The sequence below is a fragment of the Salmo trutta genome, chromosome 2 (genome assembly GCF_901001165.1).
Source record: "Salmo trutta chromosome 2, fSalTru1.1, whole genome shotgun sequence".
Taxonomy (NCBI): domain Eukaryota; kingdom Metazoa; phylum Chordata; class Actinopteri; order Salmoniformes; family Salmonidae; genus Salmo; species Salmo trutta.
In genome coordinates, this window is record NC_042958.1 from 55,089,817 (window position 1) to 55,109,876 (window position 20,060).

General features: G+C 44.5%; 1 protein-coding gene across 1 annotated transcript; it reads right to left on the minus strand.

The window, feature by feature from the left end:
- Window positions 1–1,966: 1,966 nt before the first annotated feature.
- On the minus strand, window positions 1,967–19,895 carry LOC115157635 (MMS19 nucleotide excision repair protein homolog). Its single transcript, XM_029706063.1, has 31 exons — window positions 19,771–19,895; window positions 19,250–19,298; window positions 19,035–19,135; window positions 18,852–18,937; window positions 18,641–18,715; window positions 18,447–18,516; window positions 18,155–18,283; window positions 16,227–16,288; window positions 15,750–15,836; window positions 15,466–15,540; window positions 15,288–15,365; window positions 15,014–15,152; window positions 13,737–13,891; window positions 13,346–13,415; window positions 12,303–12,428; window positions 11,986–12,067; window positions 11,612–11,709; window positions 11,323–11,484; window positions 10,691–10,846; window positions 10,365–10,458; window positions 9,944–10,046; window positions 9,703–9,780; window positions 9,370–9,496; window positions 9,172–9,278; window positions 8,833–8,889; window positions 8,460–8,646; window positions 8,248–8,330; window positions 4,780–4,944; window positions 3,096–3,155; window positions 2,850–2,950; window positions 1,967–2,639 (listed from the first exon to the last, which is right to left on the minus strand). Exons 1-31 carry the CDS (start codon window positions 19,856–19,858, stop codon window positions 2,609–2,611), a joined length of 3,081 nt encoding a protein of 1,026 aa, XP_029561923.1. The 5' UTR covers window positions 19,859–19,895; the 3' UTR covers window positions 1,967–2,608.
- Between the last annotated feature and the right edge of the window lie 165 nt (window positions 19,896–20,060).

Consider the following 20,060-nt stretch of genomic DNA (forward strand, 5'->3'; position numbering starts at 1 on the left):
CAGCGTGAAAGTCTGACTGAAAATGTTTGAGGCTGTTGACACAGCTCGTTGTAGCTACATTAAATCTAATATTGTTTTTTGCGAGATAGCGTGGTATCTAGAATCCTCACAAACAAGTGAATGTTGTTTGACCCGTCTGCCACATCGTTTAGTGTGCATTTAAATGGCATTATTGAATGCTCGCGGGGACACGGCTGAATCAATACCTCTGGCACAGAGGAATAATAATGAGAATGAGATACAAGGTCTGTGGGACAACTGTCACAGAGAGAACACGTCTCTGCCTGATGCTCACATTTGACTCCTATTTAGCTTTCTCAATACTGGTCCTATTGGCATATGTCACGTTTATAATGATAGTGTGTGTGTGTTGTCTCATAACATACCCTATATACACACACATATGTGGACTCCCCTTAAAATTAGTGAATTTGGCTATTTCAGACACACCAGTTGCTGACAGCTGTATAAACTTGAGCACACAGCCATGCAATCTCCATAGCAAACATTGACAGTCGAATGGCCTTACTGAAGCGCTCATTGACTTTCAGCGTGGACCAACATAGGCTGCCACCTTTCTAACAAGTCAGTTGGTCAAATTTGTGCCTTGCTAGAGGTGCCCGGTTAACTGTAAAACGGGACTGCCTAGTGTTAAAGAGCGCAAAAATAGTCCACACTCACTACCAAGTTCCAAACTGCCCCTGGAAGCAACGTCAGCACAAGAACAGTTTGTGCGTCGGCTGGAGTGGTTTAAAGCTTGCTGCCATTGGACTCTGGAGCAGTGGAAACACCTTGTCTGGAGTGATGAATCATGCTTCACCATCTGGCAGTCCGATGGACAAATCTGGGTTTGGCGGATGCCAGGATAACGCTACCTGCCCCAATATATAGTGCCAACTAAAGTTTGGTGGAGGAGGAATAATGGTCTGGGGCAGTTTTTCATGGTTTAGTCGTCACCACTACGTTGGCAAGACAACTACAGGAAAGAGGTTGTTTAACCTCTACGGGATCAGTGTCCCCCCCGGGGGATGGTTTTACGCTAACGTGATGAGCATGATGTAAGTAACAAGAACATAGACATATCTGATATGAGCAGAAAGCTTAAACTCTTGTTAATCTAACTACACTGTCCAATTTAGTGTAGCTATTAGTTAAAGAATATCATGCTATTGTTGAGGAGAGTGCACAGTTAGGTACTTGAAAATGTATCAATAAACCAATTAGGCACATTTGGGCAGACTTGATTAGATCTTGAACAATGGTTCATTGGATCAGTTTAAAACTTTGCAGACACTGCTGCCTTCTAGTGGCAAATCTAAATTGCACCTGAACTGGAATACATTGTGGTCTTTCTCTTGCATTTCAAAGAAACTTTTTTCCCTTTGTATTTTCTTTTACCAGATCTAATGTGTTGTTCTCCTACATTAATTTCAAATTTCAAAGTGTTTCCTTTTAAATGGTATCAATAATATGCATATCCTTGCTTCAGGTCCTGAGCTACAGGCAGTTAGATTTGGGTATGACATTTTAGGTGAACATAGGAGAGAGAAAAAAGGGTCAGATCCTTGAGGTTTTTAATATGAGAGGCTCAGCGATGTTAAGATTTTGAAGGTTGTGTAGTGTACACCTGGCTTAACCAACATTAAGATCACTTAACATGGTCATACACTCTTAGAAGCTGCTTCTCCCAGCTGGTCTCAAATATGGCCACCATAGTTAGAATTCCTAGAATGGTCGGGGGATATTTCTTGTGGCCAGCCTGTAACAGGAGGGAGGGGCTATGTGGTTGACATAGTGAAAGTTGACTGCTGTGACATGACCAATAAAAACTGCTTCACTATATTGCGCACATCTGTATCATTACTTTTGATATTAGCTTGTATTGTTTTAATATTTGATAAAGGATTGTTTTTGGAAACTTCATCCAGCTTATTTGATTGAGCTCTTGTTGATTTTAAACCACTGATTCATTTACAAAAAGGGTTTTATTGACGGCTTAAGTTAGACATTTAAATATTGTCCACATATCTTCGGCATGTTTTTGTGAGGTTCAAAGTTAGCCTAGTGAAATGAGATGTGCAGCCTACCATATGTCAGCTGCATCAATCCTTCCAATACAATGTTGACTCTTCATAATGGCATCTTCACGAGCGATGTTAAACACATTAATATTGTCCTCTATGGTTAGACAGTCAATTACGTAAAATGTACTTAAATCAGTAGCTCTCGTACACAACTGGCAGGGTGAGGTCAAATGTTAGACTTGCAACTCATGATTTCAAGGCATAATATTGTAGATAGAAATGGGTCTCTCTGTGCCAAGCTTGTTTCAGTGCAGCTCCGAGTCCTTCCATGGTGGACGGTTAGCGGTCACCTATAGGTCCACGCCACCATGCAGTGGTGGTCAGTCTAATGACGGTCAGGGTAGCAGTACAAAAAAACAAAAAAAAATGGACGTGTAAAAGGTGAAGTGCTGTGGGTGGTGGTGAGATGTCCCAGACTCCAAGGGTAAAACTTGGGTCCCATGCCTGGATCCAAAGCCTCTTCCTCAGGAGCAGGCGGTCCCTCTGTCCCCTCCCACAACCAGTCCGTAATGGCGGGGCTAAACTCACCTTCCCCCTGGACTCCCCAGTAGGAACCTTCACATGAGGAGACACACATTGTAATGAAACCTTCCATTGACACAATGGAGAGAAATTCATGGCCTGTTTTTCAAACTGTTAGGCTTTCATGCCATATTGACTTCTTGTCTGTTAGAAATGGAACAGGATTCACCAATGTTACATCAACAGATTGAAATGACTAACCCTTGTAGTTGTGAGAATGTTTGAGGAAATCTAATGCCTCACCATTCATTCCGTGCCACCACCGCCTCACTCCTCACCATCCTCTTGAGGTCGTCCAGGGGCACAGCCAGGGCACGCAGCACCCTTGCACGGAAAGGCATGATCTGCCAGAGGAAGAGTGGGTTTGTTTATGACCAGAGTTTATATGAATCGGTTGTTAAAGCCAATCACAATCACTTGTTAAAGGCCCATCTGTGTGGCCAGTTGGCTGACAGAGGGTGTTCTGTGCAGTCCAGGACCGAGTCTTACCTCATGTTCTGGAAAGCGGGAGAGGGCATGGATACAGCGCAGAGAGGCTATCCGCACTTTCTGTGAGGACAAGGAGAGAGACAGACAAAAAAATGACCTTCATGAGTGAAGATAAGTGTTTTGGCACTGTGTATGGGGATTGGGGACAATGGTACTCAAGGTTACCTTGGTTCATGTTGCAGCTACAATACTGAATAGTCCAGATTTCAAAAACGCTGAGTTGCACTCTGGGGTTTATGACATTAATTGCATTTCAGGCTAAAGACCACACCGGTACAGTCAAGCAGCATTTCATTTGCAGATCTATTGTGGGTGATAGTGGGTTTGATTCCCGGGACCACCCATACGTAAAATGTATGCACACGACTGTACATCACTTTGGATAAGTGTCTACTAAATGGCATATTATTGAATGCTCGCGGGGACACGGCTGAACCAATACCTCTGGCACAGAGGAATAATAATGAGAATGAGATACAAGGTCTGTGGGACAACTGTCACAGAGAGAACACATCTCTGCCTGATGCTCACATTTGACTCCTATCTATTTAGCTTTCTCAATACTTGTCCTATTGGCATATGTCACGTTTATAATGATAGCGTGTATGTGTTTGTCTGCCTGCTGTTGGTTGGCAGTGTGTGGTGTCGCATAACATACTATCTATACACACACACACACACACACACACACACGTATGTGGACACCAATTCAAATTAGTGGATTTGGCTATTTCAGACACACCAGCTCCTGACAGATGTATAAAATTGAGCACACAGCCATGCAATCTACATAGACAAACAGTAACAGTCGAATGGCCTTACTGAAGCGCTCATTGACTTTCAGCGTGGACCGACATAGGCTGCCACCTTTCCAACAAGTCAGTTTGTCAAATGTATGCCTTGCTAGAGGTGCCCGGTTAACTGTAAAACGGGACCGCCTAGTGTTAAAGAGCGCAAAAATAGTCCACACTCACTACCAAGTTCCAAACTGCCTCTGGAAGCAACGTCAGCACAAGAACAGTTTGTGTGTCGGCTGGAGTGGTTTAAAGCTTGCTGCCATTGGACTCTGGAGCAGTGGAAACATGTTCTCTGGAGTGATGAATCATGCTTCACCATCTGGCAGTCCAACGGACGAATTTGGGTTTGGCGGATGCCAGGATAACGCTGTATACATAGTGCCAACTAAAGTTTGGTGGAGGAGGAATAATGGTCTGGGGCAGTTTTTCATGGTTCTGGCTAGGCCCCTTAGTTCCAGTGAACGGTAATCTTACAGCATACAATGACATTCTAGACGCGTCGGTGCTTCCAACTTTGTAGCAAGTTTGTGGACGGCCCTTTCCTAATTCGGCATGACAATGCCCCTGTGCACAAAGCAAGGTCCATTCAGAAATGGTTTGTCGAGATCGGTGTGGAAGAACACCTTTGGGATGAATTGGAACGCAAACTGCAAGCCAGGCCTAATCGCCCAACATCAACGCCCGACCGCACTAATGCTCTTGTGGCTGAATGGAAGCAATCCCCCCAGCAATGTTCCAACATCTAGTGGAAAGCCTTCCCAGAAGAGTGGAGGCTGTTATAGCAGCAAAGGGAGGTCCAACTCCATATTAATACCCATGTTATTGAAATTAGATATTCGACGAGCAGGCGTCCACATGCTTTTGGTCACTTAGTGTATGATACGTACCATAGCAGGGCTTGTGGTGAGGGTGAGGGTGCGGCCCACCAGCGCCTCCAGCTGAGTGATGAGGGCAGAGGGGGGGTCCATGAGGACAGGTTGCAGGCAGGACAGGGTGGACAGCTGCACCGCCTGGTCTGGACAGGACAGGGCCTCTAGCAGGAGGGGCAGGAGCTGACCAAACAGTAGAGAAAATAAAAGGAGGACATCACCACATCCTTAAGATACAGTGCCTTCAGAAAGCATTCACACCCCCTGATTTTGTTTCTACATTTTGATGTGTTACAAAGTGGGACTAAAATGGACTTAAGTAATATTTTTGTAATTTTTACATTTTTGACCCATCTACCAATAGGTGCCTTTCTTTGAGGCATTGGAAAACCTCCCTGGTCTTTTTTTGTATTTTATTTAACCATTATTTAAATAGGCAAGTCAGTTAAGAACTCTTTAATTTACAACGATGGCCTACCAAAAGGCCTCCTGTGGGAACGGGGCTGGGATTATAAATGAAATATAGGACAAAACACACATCACGACAAGAAACACCACAGCAGTACATAAAGAGAGACCTAAGACAACAACATGGGAGCAACACAATATAGTAGCAACACCACATGGCAGCAGAACAAAACATGGTACAAACATTATTGGGCACAAACAAAAGCAAGAAGGTAGAGACAACATCACGCAAAGCAGCCACAAGTGTCAGTAAGAGTGTCCATGATTGAGTCTTTGAATGAAGAGATGGTGATTGAGTCTTTGAACGAAGAGATGGTGATAAAGCTGTCCAGATTGAGTGTTTTTTGCAGCTCGTTCCAGTCGCTAGCTGCAACGAACTGAAAAGAGGAGTGACCCAGGGATGTGGGTGCTTTGGGGACCTTTAACGGAATGTGACTGGCAGAACAGGTGTTGTATGTGGAGGATGAGGGCTGCAGTAGGTATCTCAGATAGGGGGAGTATTGAGTGCAGTGATGTGTCCTATAAGGAACATTGGTGGCAAATCTGATGGCCGAATGGTAAAGAACATCTAGCCACTCGAGAGCACCCTTACCTGCCGAACTCTAAATTATGTCTCCGTAATCTAGCATTGGTAGGATGGTCATCTGAATCAGGGTTAGTTTGGCAGCTGGGGTGAAAGAGGAGCGATTACGATAGAGGAAACCAAGTCTAGATTTAACTTTAGCCTGCAGCTTTGATATGTGCTAAGAGAAGGACAGTGTTCCATCTAATCATACTCCCAAGTACTTGTATGAGGTGACTAACTCAAGCTCTAAACCCTCAGAGATAGTAATCACACAGGTGGGGACAGGGGCATTCTTCTTACCAAACCACATGACCTTTGTTTTGGAAGTGTTGAGAACAAGTTTTTTTTTTTTATATATATTTTTTTCAAACCTTTATTTAACTAGGCAAGTCAGTAAGGAACAAATTCTTATTTAACAATGACGGCCTACCCCAGCCAAACCCTCCCCTAACCTAGACAACGCTGGGACAATTGTGTGCCGCCCTATGGGACTCCCGATCACAGCCGGTTGTGATACAGCCCGGGATCGAACCAGGGTCTGTAGTGACGCCTCTAGCACTGAGATGCAGTGCCTTAGACCACTGCGCCACTCGGGTTAAGGGCAGAGAAAGCTTGTTGCACACTAAGAAAGCTTTGCACACTAAGAAAGCTTTGTTGTAGAGCGTTTAACACAAAATCCAGGGAGGGGCCAGCTAGACTATCATCTGCATATAAATAGATGAGAGCTTCCTACTGCCTGAGCTATGTTGTTGATGTAAATTGGGAAGCGCGTGGGGCCGAGGATCGAGCCTTGGGGTACTCCCTTGGTGACAGGCATTGGCTGAGACAGCAGATGTTCTGCACTCTTTGAGAAAAACCAGGCCAAACACCCCTCAGAGACCCCAATACTCCTTAACTGGCCCACAAGAATGGAATGGTCAGTCGAGTCAATAAAAATAGCAGCACAACATTGCTTAGAATCAAGGGTAATGGTGACATCATTTAGGACCTTTAAGGTTGCAGTGACACATCCATAACCTGAGCGGAAAGCAGAAAGAATACTTTAGACATCAAGAAAGCCAGTCAGTAGATTGACTGTGGTCTTGTGATTAAATCTGTGTTTGAAATGTACTGCTCCACTGAGGGACCTTACAATTATCTGTATGTGTGGGGTACAGATATGGGGTAGTCATTCAAAAATCATGTTGACCCCAATTATTGCACACAGAGTCCATGCAACTTATTATGGGAGTTGTTAAGCAAATCTTTACTTCTGAATGTATGGCTTGCCATAACAAAGGGGTTGAATTCTTATCGACTCCAGACATTTCAGCTTTAAAAAAAAAAAAAAAAAAAAAAAAAATTAGTAAAAGAATTCTACAAACAAAATTCCACTTTGATTATTGGGTGTAGATCAGTGACACATCTAAATGTAATGAATTTTAAATTCAGGCTGTAACACAACAAAATGTGGAAAAAGTCAACGGGTGTGAATACTTCCTGAAGGCACTGTAACAGTACCATAGTGGGATATAATGCTCATCACAGATGTATAAAATAAGAATTTTATATACTGGGTGGTTTGAGCCCTGAATGCTGGTTGGCTGAAAGCAGTGGTATATCAGACTGTATACCACTGGTATGACATATTTATTTTTACTGTTCTAATTACGTTGGTAACCAGTTTATAATAGCAATAAGGCACCTCGGGGGTTTGTGGTATATGGCCAATATACCACGGCTAAGGGTTGTATCCAGGCACTTCGCATTGTGTTGTGCCTAAGAATATATCTCACTGGTCACCCCCAAAGCCAATTCCTCCTTTGGTCGCCTTTCCTTCCAGTTCTCTGCAAAAATCACTTAAGCTGGAGACTCATATCTCCCTCACTAGCTTTAAGCACCAGCTGTCAGAGCAGCTCACAGATCACTGCACCTGTACATAGCCCATCTGTAAACAGCCCATCTATCTACCTACCTCATCCCCATACTGTATTTGTTTATTTATCTTGCTCCTTTGCACCCCAGTATCTCTACTTGCACATTCATCTTCTGCACATCTACCATTCCAGTGTTTAAATGCTGTATTGTAATTACTTCGCCACCATGGCCTATTTATTGCCTTAACTCCCTTATCTTACCTAATTTGCACACACTGTATATAGACTTTGTTTTCTTTGTTGTACTGTATTATTGACTGTATGTTTTGTTTATTCCATGTGTAACTCTGTGTTGTTGTATGTGTCAGATTGCTATGCTTTATCTTGGCCAGGTCGCAGTTGCAAATGAGAAATTGTTCTCAACTAGCCTACCTGGTTAAATGAAGGTGAAATAAAAATATATACCACACCCCTCTCAGATATGCGTTTTAGATTTCAGGAATATATTCATGGAAAAAATGCATTTCTAAGTTGTTCCTGTTTTTGCTCCCTTGTCTGGCACTTATCTATACTGTTTTACTGGTCCTCTCTACTTACTGCTGGTAGCTCAGTGAGCTGAACCTGTCTGGGTAGGTTGTTCACTATGTGAGACAGTGCCTTCAGGTAGCCAGACTTCCTCTCTGCAGAGGGAGAGAAGGAAGGGAAAGTTAAGAATCGGTACAATGAACAGGACTCTCACAAACTGGTTAACAAGTTTCAACACGTGGCCAGTATCTGTAGTGCATTGAAAATGTGTCCCTCTCCAGTACCTTGGGCTGCAGAGTTAAAGCCCAGGACCAGCTTGGCCGAGTTTTCGGTGAAGAAGCGCTGGCGGTACATGATGCGTACGTCGGCATTGCAACCGCGGTTGAGGACGTCCGGCGAGTCGCTCATCAAGAGAGAGAATCCATCGGCAGCTAACAAACCCAGTTCTGAGTCACTGAGCAGGGAGAAAAGCTGAGACCGACACAGGATTATTGCTGTGTGTGTGTGTGTGTGTGTGTGTGTGTGTGTGTGTGTGTGTGTGTGTGTGTTTTGAGTGTGTGAGGTTACTGAGGTAGAGATATTTTTCTAGGGGAGAAGAGACAAAACAATTAAACTACAGACTGTGTGTGTGTAGGAGGACAGAGGACTGTCCTTTACCTTGTCAGTCAGGGCTGTGGACAGAGGGTGGTAGCGGAGAAGGAGAGCCTTGGCCACCTAAAGACAAGAAAAGCCATTCACAACTTGATGAATGAATGGACAGAACACCACAACAACATACAATAGGCAAGTCACCATTCACCCTAAAGGAGAGGTCGTAGGAGTATCAGAGATCCCTAGTCTAGAGACACGGGGGGGTTGTAGTGTGGGGAGTTCAGTAGGGTAAGTATGGGCTGAGGGGAACGGAGAACGAAATAGAGAATACATGGAAATCATAGAAACTGATGTGAATGGATATAGCACTGCCATGTGAGTAGCAATACAAAACGGGGGTCTAACCCAGAGCAACAGCGTGAACGCCTGCGTTCGGACCGAGGAGGACGAACAGTCCAGCTCAGTGGAGATCCTCTTTAACATCCTGTCTATCAGAGAGTCCAGGGCTTCTCCTGTAGAAACACACTACATTAAATATACCATCTCACCAACATTCACTTGACCAATCCTCATTCAGATCAAGGACAGGACTGGAGGACTCACCTGCAGGCCTCTTGTTGACCAGCCCAGCGTAGCACTTGGCAGCTGAGGTGTAGGAGAGGGGATGGTCACAGGTACAGCTCAGCTCCTCCAGTTCTAACAGTAGCCTATCCAGCTGTGGAACCTCCACCTGTCCATGACACACGGTCAGTCAGTCAATGATAACAGGCTAAATTAAGCCATTAAATGTCAGGATATCTTAAGAATGCAACATACGAGTATCCAGTGTAACGCATTAAACCGGTATCCATTGTATGAACATTTAACAGTACAAACACGATTACAATGTGGTTTTGAGGCCTTGTGATGAGTAGCAGAGATGTAAGGTGTTCTTACGCTCCGAGGCAGCGAGCACACACAGCCCATGAGAAGACACACCATCTGGGACTGGCTCCAGGAGTCACCTGCCTGCTTCTGGAGGACAAGGTCAAAGGACAACCCATTCAATATACCACTCACAGATACAATGTTCTATTTATTCCCAGCATGCATCCTGTCCCTTGAGTAGCCTCAGTAGTAGGTATAAGTGTGTTTTGATAAAGGAGATGGCTGGGTGTCTTTAGCATTGAACCCTGACCTTGAGGAGCTGGATCTTGGAGGGGAAGGCATTCTCTGGCAGGAAGGACATGTCACCGTCCAGGAAGAGGGACACCGCCCGCGAAGCTGTTTGACCCGCCAGTCTGGTGACACAGCAGAGCTTAGTAGGGTTACAAAATTCCAGGAACTTTCAATAAATTCCCATTGTTTTCCAGAAATCCTGGTTGGAGGAATCTGGATTTCCTGCCCGTTTCCTCCTGAATCTGGGAATCCTCCAACCAGGAGTTTGGGAAAACCAGGGAATGTATTAAAAGTTCCTAGAGTTTTACAACCCTAGTGGTTAGCACCAAGCCAACATATTTACATATGACATAATACATGTGCCGTCATCAATTATGTGTGTGTGTGTGTGTGTCTCTCGTCTGACTGGGTGGCTGGCTCTCTCAGTGATGCCAACTCACTGGGACTGTAGTCGGGCACAGGTGGTGCTGATGACTGGTACCATGGCTGATAGGACAGACTCCTCCACTAAAGGACTCTGATGGTCTGAGGACCCTTCACATATAAAACAGAGCAGAAAAAAACATCAGTCAAAAAGAGTTTGGTCTTTGCATTTAGTTTGCATAGGTTTGCCCAAACACACCTACTCATTTTCAGAACAGCTCTCCATTGAACCAGAGATTCCTTATCTCAAGGGACTTCCTGGTTCAATAAAAGGTTACATTAATCAAAACATTAAAATGTGTTGCAGAGGCCTGAAGCCATTAGTTGGTCAGAATATTCTCACCCTGCATAGCTGCCTGCAAGGCCAGTCCGAGCAGGCGCGGAATGACGATGTCATGGAAGACGCGGCCGGTCTCTTCTGTGTCCTGGGCATGCTCTGCTATCCTCTGCAGATTGTGGCACACAGAGATCACCTCCTCCAATGAAAATGAGCCAGTGCCTGTTGGGAGAGAGATTACATCTTCATTGTCATCAGAGTCTACTTATACAAAAGGTGCAATATGCAGAAATTGCTCCGACATTTCCTGGTTGCTAGAATTCTAATAGTTCAAGCAATGTATAGTGTAGAGAACCATTGTACCATCTAAACTGCTGGGAAATATATTTTCAACCACCACAAAAATTCTGTTTTTCAGCTATTTGAAGCTGGTGTACAAAACCGAAAGTAAATGACAAAAAGGAAACGGGAAGCATCGAAATAGTGCACATAGAAGAGATCTGCCGCTTCTTAGACTTGCTTTCAATGAGAATAACATATCTATAACTCACATTTCTATGTGAATTTGGTCAGGTCGCCCAAAAAGTTACATATTGCAGCTTTAACATAGAGAGATAGGGGAGTTTACGAAACATAAGACATATTTAGAAAGGGTCTACCTATACAAAGACAGAAGAGTCTATGGTAGTGACACATACCAGTGTGTGAGGAGGTGAGAACCTGTAGCAGGACAGGTGTGCTCTCCTGAACCACACTGGGCCGGGACGACACCGCAGCCAGCGCCGTCAAACACCGCTGACGCACGGCCTGCTGGGGATGTTCCTGGGACAGCGGGGCGCTGTCACCTTGTGCCATGGACTCTGGGAACAGGAGAGGAAAGGGTTCAAATCAGTAACCCTCCTCCGGTTGGAATGATGTCATTGAAGGAACGTAAGGATAAAGACCTTTGTTTATATTATTTCGTTTTGACCTTTGATCCTAACCCACCTGAGAAGATCTCCTCCTTCAGCCGTGGAACCATCTTAGAGATGAAGGCTAGAGGGTGCAGACAAGCCAGAGCCCCTGCACACTCAACCACAGCCAGGCTGGACAGACAGGGAGAGGCAGAGAGAAGAACCAAACCCTTGTGTTAATTGATTAGGTACACACAGGTTGTGTTTACACAGGCAGACCAATTCTGATGGGTTATTTTTCACTAACTGGTCTTTTGACCAATCACATCAGATCTTTATCAGCGCTTATCTGATTGGTCAAAATACCAATTAGTGAAGAAATAAAAAAGATCAGAAGTGGGCTGCCTGTGTAAATGTGACCACAGACTTCTGATTGCCCTCCCAGAAGAACTGAAAACAGGTACTAACCTGACTTTAGCATCTTCCTCCTCCAGGATGAGCCTGGTGAGGTGGTCAACGGCCAGCTCCACATCTGACTTTAACAGCAGGACTAGGAGAGAGGTGGTAGAGGTCAACCTATACGTCTCAGCATAGGAGAGATGTAGCACAATCTGAATGGCCAATTAAATGCATTCTCTATCCCACAAGCTGAACAGCATGTGAACAAAGACTCATTCTGACTTCAATTCAATCTTGTGTAGCAGTGAGATGAGCTCAAAAGGTCTCAAAAGTGTTGGTCAGGTATATGTTAACTGGAAGAGGGATTGCGAGGTCAGGAGTCTCACCTGTCTGTTGGCTCAGGGCAGTGAGCACACGCAGTGATGTGATCTGGAGCCCAGCACTGTCCTCAGACAGAGCAGAGAACACTATACTGCAAAGAGACTGCCTGAAGTCCAACAGCACACTTTCATCTGGCGAGAGGAGAGAGGAGGAGGTGGGAGAGAAAGAGACAAAGAAAGTAGGGAAGGCGAGAGGGAGGAAGAGAGAAAAGGGAGAGAAGGAGGGGTGTGAGAGTGGTGGGAAAAGGTTAAAGAACAATTCACACCGCCACATATAACACAAACCAGGAGGGAAATTTCATGAGGGACTGAGTTATTGTACAGTAGAAATGGCTGGATATTCTCATCATTCCTAAAGCATAAATTGTTATTATGCTTGGGCAAGTTCCAATGGCGTTCTGCTTCAAATACTCTTTCAAATGGAGCCCTGAAATGAAGCATTGTAAATCCCTTGTTTAGCTACAGAGGCAGAACATGAAAGGAGGAACAGGGGACATTAAATCTCTAAAAGTCTAAGCCATTGGGGGGTGATGATGAAATATTTAACCCACAGAAGTACCTCTGTACTTCCATTGGTTTGTATGGGTTACATTCAGACGAGTTCCGTGACACTTGTGGGGTCATAGAGCAAAATGAAGAATCGTGTTTGTGCGAGTCTCTCCTTTCCATAGTGGGGTCAAATTAGTTTGTAGCTCAAACTAAAGGCCATAAATTACAGACAGAAATTGGCACATCAGAGTTACTGACTTTAAACGAGTCCCATGCTGTGGGGCTCGTAGAGCAAAACAGAGAACACCGTCATTACAGACATTTTCGTGAGAAGACCGATTTCTCATGGGCTGACGAACACCGCTGTAGCTCGGCCACCTTCCACCACAGATGCGCAAGGCCAACATAGGAGGATGTGGCGGGTTGAGAGGCAGCCCATGAAAAAAAAAAGATGTCTGAGGGGTTTTGATAGAGATTATTTCATTATGTTACCTAGATTGACGCACGGCTCTTAATGAACGTGGCACAAAGAGCGGGACAGTAATGAACGTTACACTTACCCTCCTCTGAAGACTTCACTGGCTGGACGAAGCCCTGTAACATCTCCAGTAGGGTGCGCCGCTGAGCACACTACACGGGGGAGGACACAGACAGATATTTAAGATTTCTTTAGGAACCAAGGAACCATATGCCTGTAGGAACCAAGCCAGAACCAAGATACTTACAACAGGCTGGGCTGCCTACATGTCCTGTGGCAGTATTGGGTCAGCAAAAGGCCATAACTTACAATGCAATAACACTGTGATTTTGACTATGTGGGAAGCCAGCAAAACACACAATGTGAGAAATGCCTCGCGGAACTGACTCAAATCATTACCAAACAGTCAAGAATGGGAGACGAGCGTCAACACTGACGGAAATGGAACGACCTAGCTGGCTGGTGTGACTCACTTGTGTTCGGCTGTTGTATTGTTCTATGAGGGACGGCATGATGGCGGCTGCAACTCTGTGGCTCGCCCTGTAGGAGGCGGTAGAGGTGGCCTGCAGCAGCTTGGCGCTGGGCCACACCAGCTTCAGGTCCGGCTCACACAGGTGGTGCTGACAGTCTACAAAACATTAGGCTGGGTTGGCACACTGGCGATGGCACGTGTATCAGGACATCAAGCTGGATTATATGAAGTGTGTAAACCTACATCTATCCGGGTGTAAATAATGCACAGTGTGGTGAGTCAAAGGTGGAAGGTTGCGAGTAAGCATCGAGGGCAGACAGGTAGCAATGAGCCTGAGATTTATTTGCCATCGCTCGCTATCATCTGTAGCCAAGCTGCCTCTGTGGAGATGTCCTCGTCTCTCATCCCCCCCCCCCCCCACCTCTCTCAATTTTAAAAATGTTTCAATTTAAGGGGCTTTATTGTTATGGGAAACATACGTTTACATTGCCAAAGCAAGTGAAATAGATAATAAACAAAAAGTGAAATAAACAAAAAAAAGTTTACATCAAACTCACAAAAGTTCCAAAAGAATAAAGACATTTCAAATGTCATTATGTATATATACAGTGTTGTAATGATGTGCAAATAGAAAAATTAACAAATATAAATATAACCTATATTTATAATGGTGTTTCTTCTTCACTGGTTGCCATTTTCTTGTGGCAACAGGTCACAAATGTTGCTGCTGTGATGGCACACTTTGGTATTTCACCCAATAGATATGGGAGTTTATCAAAATTGGATTTGTTTTCAAATTCTTTGTGGATCTGTGTAATCTGAGGGAAATATGTGTCTCTAATATGGTCATACCTTTGGCAGGAGGTTAGGAAGTGCAGCTCAGTTTCCACCTCATTTTGTGGGCAGTGTGCACATAGCCTGTCTTCTCTTGAGAGACAAGTCTGCCTTTGGCGGCGTTTCTCAATAGCAAGGCTATGCTCACAGTACACAGTCAAAGATTTCCGTAATTTTGGGTCAGTCACAGTGGTCAGGTATTCTGCCACTGTGTACTCTCTGTTTAGGGTCAAATAGCGCTCTAGTTTGCGCTGTTTTTTCCTCTCTCAACAGCTCTCCTACTTGGGTAAGCACTGAGGAGAACAATTGCCAAGTCTGTCTCCCTCTCACACATTTCCAAATACACTGACCCCACACAATAACAAAATAGACGAACACCTTCGACAATAGTTGGGTCCTGTTCCCAGAACCAGATTTGTTTGGGGGGTTGGGGGGGGGGGTTACCTTTGAGGACCAAGTCGAGGAAGACATTGAGGTAGTCTTCAGAGTCAGAGTTGAGGACGGAGCGGGAGATGCAGGCTGTCAGGGCACCGAGGGCAGCTAGACCAGCGGACTCCACCCTCTCACTGGCTGTCTGGAACACCTGCACAGGGATGGAGGCCAATCAAACTCTCCATTCAGACTATCAAGATGCCTTGTGTACTGTTCGAGACACTTTCACACAATTCTAATAGTCATTTTCGATGTTGCCAGCCCCCCAGGTTCCATTGAAACGCACCTCCCTGCGCAGCGAGGCCCAAAGGCCTGGTAGGAATTCGGCTAGCTCTTTATGTTCATACACAGAAGCACAGGCAGTCTGCAACATGAGGATGAAACACAGCTCATTAAGACATGAATGCCATTTACTTTTATATATAAACCATAAAGATGATCGGAGGTGACCAACATGGTCTTACCAGGGTCTGCAGGGAGTCCACCTTGGCACTCTGAACATCTGAGTCCAGCTTCTCAATGATCAGCGGCAGCAGGAACTGTTGAAGCGAGACAAGCAACAAATCATGACTACACACACCCAAACTTTCACTTGTTCACTTTCTGTCTCTCACAAAGAAAGACTATATCTGATGTCCTTTAACGTTCTAAAAGGCTATGCGTTGTGTGGTCTCGCTTGCCAGACAGGGCAGATGTGGGAAGAAACTACGCATTGTGTGTAGTGTGCAGTACAGTATGTCTTCCCCACCTCTGCAAAGCGTGGTGTTCCAGTGAGCACGGCCCTCAGGGCGAGGATCAGCTCTTCCTGGGTGATGCCGTGGGGGTCATTGGGTGGCTGGGTGGACACACACACAGAGGCAGTCATGGATGTCAACCATTTCAAAACACGGAACAAAATGTATTGAATGAACTTAGATCCAGCTCATTAAAAGACATTCCTTAATACTCTAACACTTAAAAATGAATGTTAATCAAGTACTGTTCTGAGTGATCTCCGCTATCAAGCTCAATCTGAATCACAATAAAATGGAATAATGCAAGCTGTCTGTCAAAGTGTTTAGACTCAGGGCTTATCCATTTCCTATATTCCTCTGCCAGATGCTAGTCGGTGTCACATGGCTCAGGTATCAGAGCACACAGGACAGAGAGTCACATACGCATTGTCTCCTGGGTAGGTTCATCTGGCGGGTCTAAGTCCACAACAGCTGCACAAACAAACACTTACCGGGCTGAAGTCTATGGGGAAATAGCAGGATGTAACTTCAAACAGCTCCTCTGTGAATTTACCTGAATAAAGAAACACAGACATGATATTACCATCTACGGATTGAGGAATCATTAGATAATACATGTATTAAATCTCAACCCAACTAATGGTATACATCAAACGGGGCTTAAACCTGTCCTCGTGTGTGTGTGCACGTAAAGGACTCCAGACTAACTCTTTCCACTGGTGCAACTAACATTTTCAGTTGGTGACACCAGCCCATGATTTGGTCGCACAAAAATGTTGTTACGGCACCACGCAATATATATATATATATTTTTTTTTTGCTATCATCTTATGAAATCATTCACAGTGTTACTTAGTGGGTATGCTTCAAGACATACATTTCATCCAACATGTCCAAGCAGAAATGCATGAACAGGATGTCTTGATGTGCAACCTAAACCAGTGACTCGTGAACTGTGCTCCATAAGGCTAGCTCTCAGGAGAGCTGTTCTCAGTAATGACATGCAGGTTTTTCCATGCCTCCTCGCACCCTAATCGCTGCAATTTACAGATACAATTTCATTACCGGAGAGAAAGACACTGGCAGTCTAAAACAACACGAGCAGCACTCGCGAGACTACACTAAGTTCACTTCCGAAACATGACTCAGCTTGAATTAGTCTCTGTCCATCTGTCACACACCACAGACTAAACAAGCAGAAGCCAATGCTTCATTTCTCGTAACCAGGACATGATTAATCCACAACAAAATGTCAAGAGTTCATATCATGACACCGTGTTGAATTGATATTGTTACCTGACACCGTGTCGCTATTGTTACCTGACACCGTGTTGAATTGATATTGTTACCTGACACCGTGTTGAATTGATATTGTTACCTGACACCGTGTTGAATTGATATTGTTACCTGACACCGTGTTGAATTGATATTGTTACCTGACACCGTGTTGAATTGATATTGTTACCTGACACCGTGTTGAATTGATATTGTTACCTGACACCGTGTTGAATTGATATTGTCACCTGACACCGTGTCGCTATTGTCACCTGACACCGTGTCGAATTGATATTGTTACCTGACACCGTGTCGAATTGATATTGTCACCTGACACCGTGTCGAATTGATATTGTTACCTGACACCGTGTCGAATTGATATTGTTACCTGACACCGTGTCGAATTGATATTGTTACCTGACACCGTGTCGAATTGATATTGTTACCTGACACCGTGTCGAATTGATATTGTTACCTGACACCGTGTCGAATTGATATTGTTACCTGACACCGTGTCGAATTGATATTGTAACCTGACACCGTGTCGAATTGATATTGTTACCTGACACCGTGTCGAATTGATATTGTTACCTGACACCGTGTCGAATTGATATTGTTACCTGACACCGTGTCGAATTGATATTGTTACCTGACACCGTGTCGAATTGATATTGTTACCTGACACCGTGTCGAATTGATATTGTTACCTGACACCGTGTCGAATTGATATTGTTACCTGACACCGTGTCGAATTGATATTGTTACCTGACACCGTGTCGAATTGATATTGTTACCTGACACCGTGTCGCTATTGTTACCTGACACCGTGTTGATGGTGAGTTTTGGTCACCTGTGTGCAGCACACGTTTAGAGGGTCTTTTTTCCCATGCTTGTCGTTATAGCACGCTTTCCTGAGACACAGCTGATCAAGTTCCTCAAGCAATGTCATTTCCCTGTTCCTTAATGAATACAACATGCCTTTACCTCATTACTGAGGAAGCAATTAAATGAAGGTGGATGTGTTACAAGTTCACTCAATGCCCAGTAAACCTGAGCAACATTGAAACACAAGATGACAACACAACTAAAAAAGGTACATAAAACACGTTTGTAAAGTTTGGAATAACAATGTGTGTGTTCTCACCCAGATCATAGCCTCCATGGATGATTTTCCTAGCGATCTGGAAGGCCAGGAGAAGATTGCGTGGGTCCCGCTCCCCATCCACTGACTGGACAAAACCAAAAACAAAGTCTGCACCCAGGCCCTTCAGCTCTGTGGGATGGGAAAAGTGGTCCATCAATTTAACAACATGCAGATAAGCAACATACAGATCATGCTGATTATTACAAAGCTGTACAGTCTCAATGTTGACCACACGGATTTCTACAATCCGCTGATTTCTCCATTATAGCTACCACTCGACCTCAGCTCTTACCTGACTCTCTGGATTCCATAAGCTGGGTTAGGATGTTGTAAACACATGACCGCTCCACCAGCATCAGGGACTGTAGTGACACAGAAAGCAGAAACAGGGTCAGGAGTGTTGCAGTATAAGAAACATATAGGCCCCTCTGTATGCTAATTATTTAGGAGAGTTGACACTTGACAGGGCAGGTTGGATGTGCTCACCTGCACATGAACGTCCTGGAAGAGTGATTTCAGAATGGACACTGCAGACCCAGGCGGCAACACTGAGCATTTTGTCTGAGAGGGCATTTCAAAACGTTGGTCAGGAATGGGCAAGATATACTCTGTCTGTCAGTTCACTTTTGACAATATTCGCATTTCTATCTAATATTCACGTCAAATTTAACATGAGGCTACTAAGATTGAGACTTACCAACGCTTTCAACCCCTTCAAGACATGTGGTGTGATGACATAGTGGTCCTTGAGTCTGTTCTCATAAAACACTAGAAGGACTTCCACTGAGGGTAAAACAAAAAGAAGATAATCAATAGCCATGGACAGGACATATAGCACCCACAAACCAAAACGACAAAGATGCGTCATAGCGCTGTTTACCTTCTCTCTCTGTAAGGTCTCCATGGCACTGCTGTAGGACATTGGAGAGGAGCTGGACACCGCGGGCTCGTGTCTGGGGTTGGGAGCTGGCCAGATGCAAGCTGCACAGAGACAAGATAGTCAGCTTGTTAGTGTTGGCTGGAACTGCATGACATTGAAGTTGATGACATTGATAGTGAATGGGACAATAATGCTTAATGTAACTTAAACATTACCCCAACGCTTCAACCAACTGTAGTATTGTAAACTGTCCAGCCTTGAGTCCTAATAAAAAGAAAATGCATTTATTCAGCCAGAGGAAAGACAAGTGGTCAATGAGTAGGATATATCATACAGACACTTTTAGGGGACAGGGAAGTATGTTCAGAGTCTAATGTCAAAGACGGTACACATTGTGCTAATATGTTGAGAAAGACCCTTTTCACAGCAGGCTGGTTAGAAAGTTAGCAAGCAAGTTGTGGCCAACAACATATGTTCATTCGCTTGACTTCAAAGACATCGATTGACACTTTGTATACGTTGATAGCTACTGAACAGGCTGTTGTCCGTTTTTGTAGTAGGCACTTGAACCAATGACGGGTTAAACACAGAAAGTAACGTTAAGAGTTTTGATGGCCTGCTGCTAGCTAGCATGCTAGCCAGATGTCATGCTGGGCCAACAATCACGCGCGATTTCTGTATCGTTCATTGACGTTCATCTCAAAAACCAAATCAGAGAGAAAGGTGGCTGAAATACCTGTTGCGGTGTCTGCGGCCTTGCTGTCCTGTTGTCCCGAAACGAATTCTTCTACCAAGCCCACTAGCAAGGCACTACCCGCAGCCATCACGAACAGCCTTGGTTCAACCAAACTGAAGTGAGCATGCGTGGAAAGTTCTTGCGATTACCCTGAGAGCAGTCACAAAAAAAGTAATAATATCAAATATGATATTGAACCCCATGCATAAATGTGCAAATACTTTTTTGCAATGTATTAAAGCTGTACATTATTACTAACCAAATAATACATAAACTGTTTGTTGTGGAAG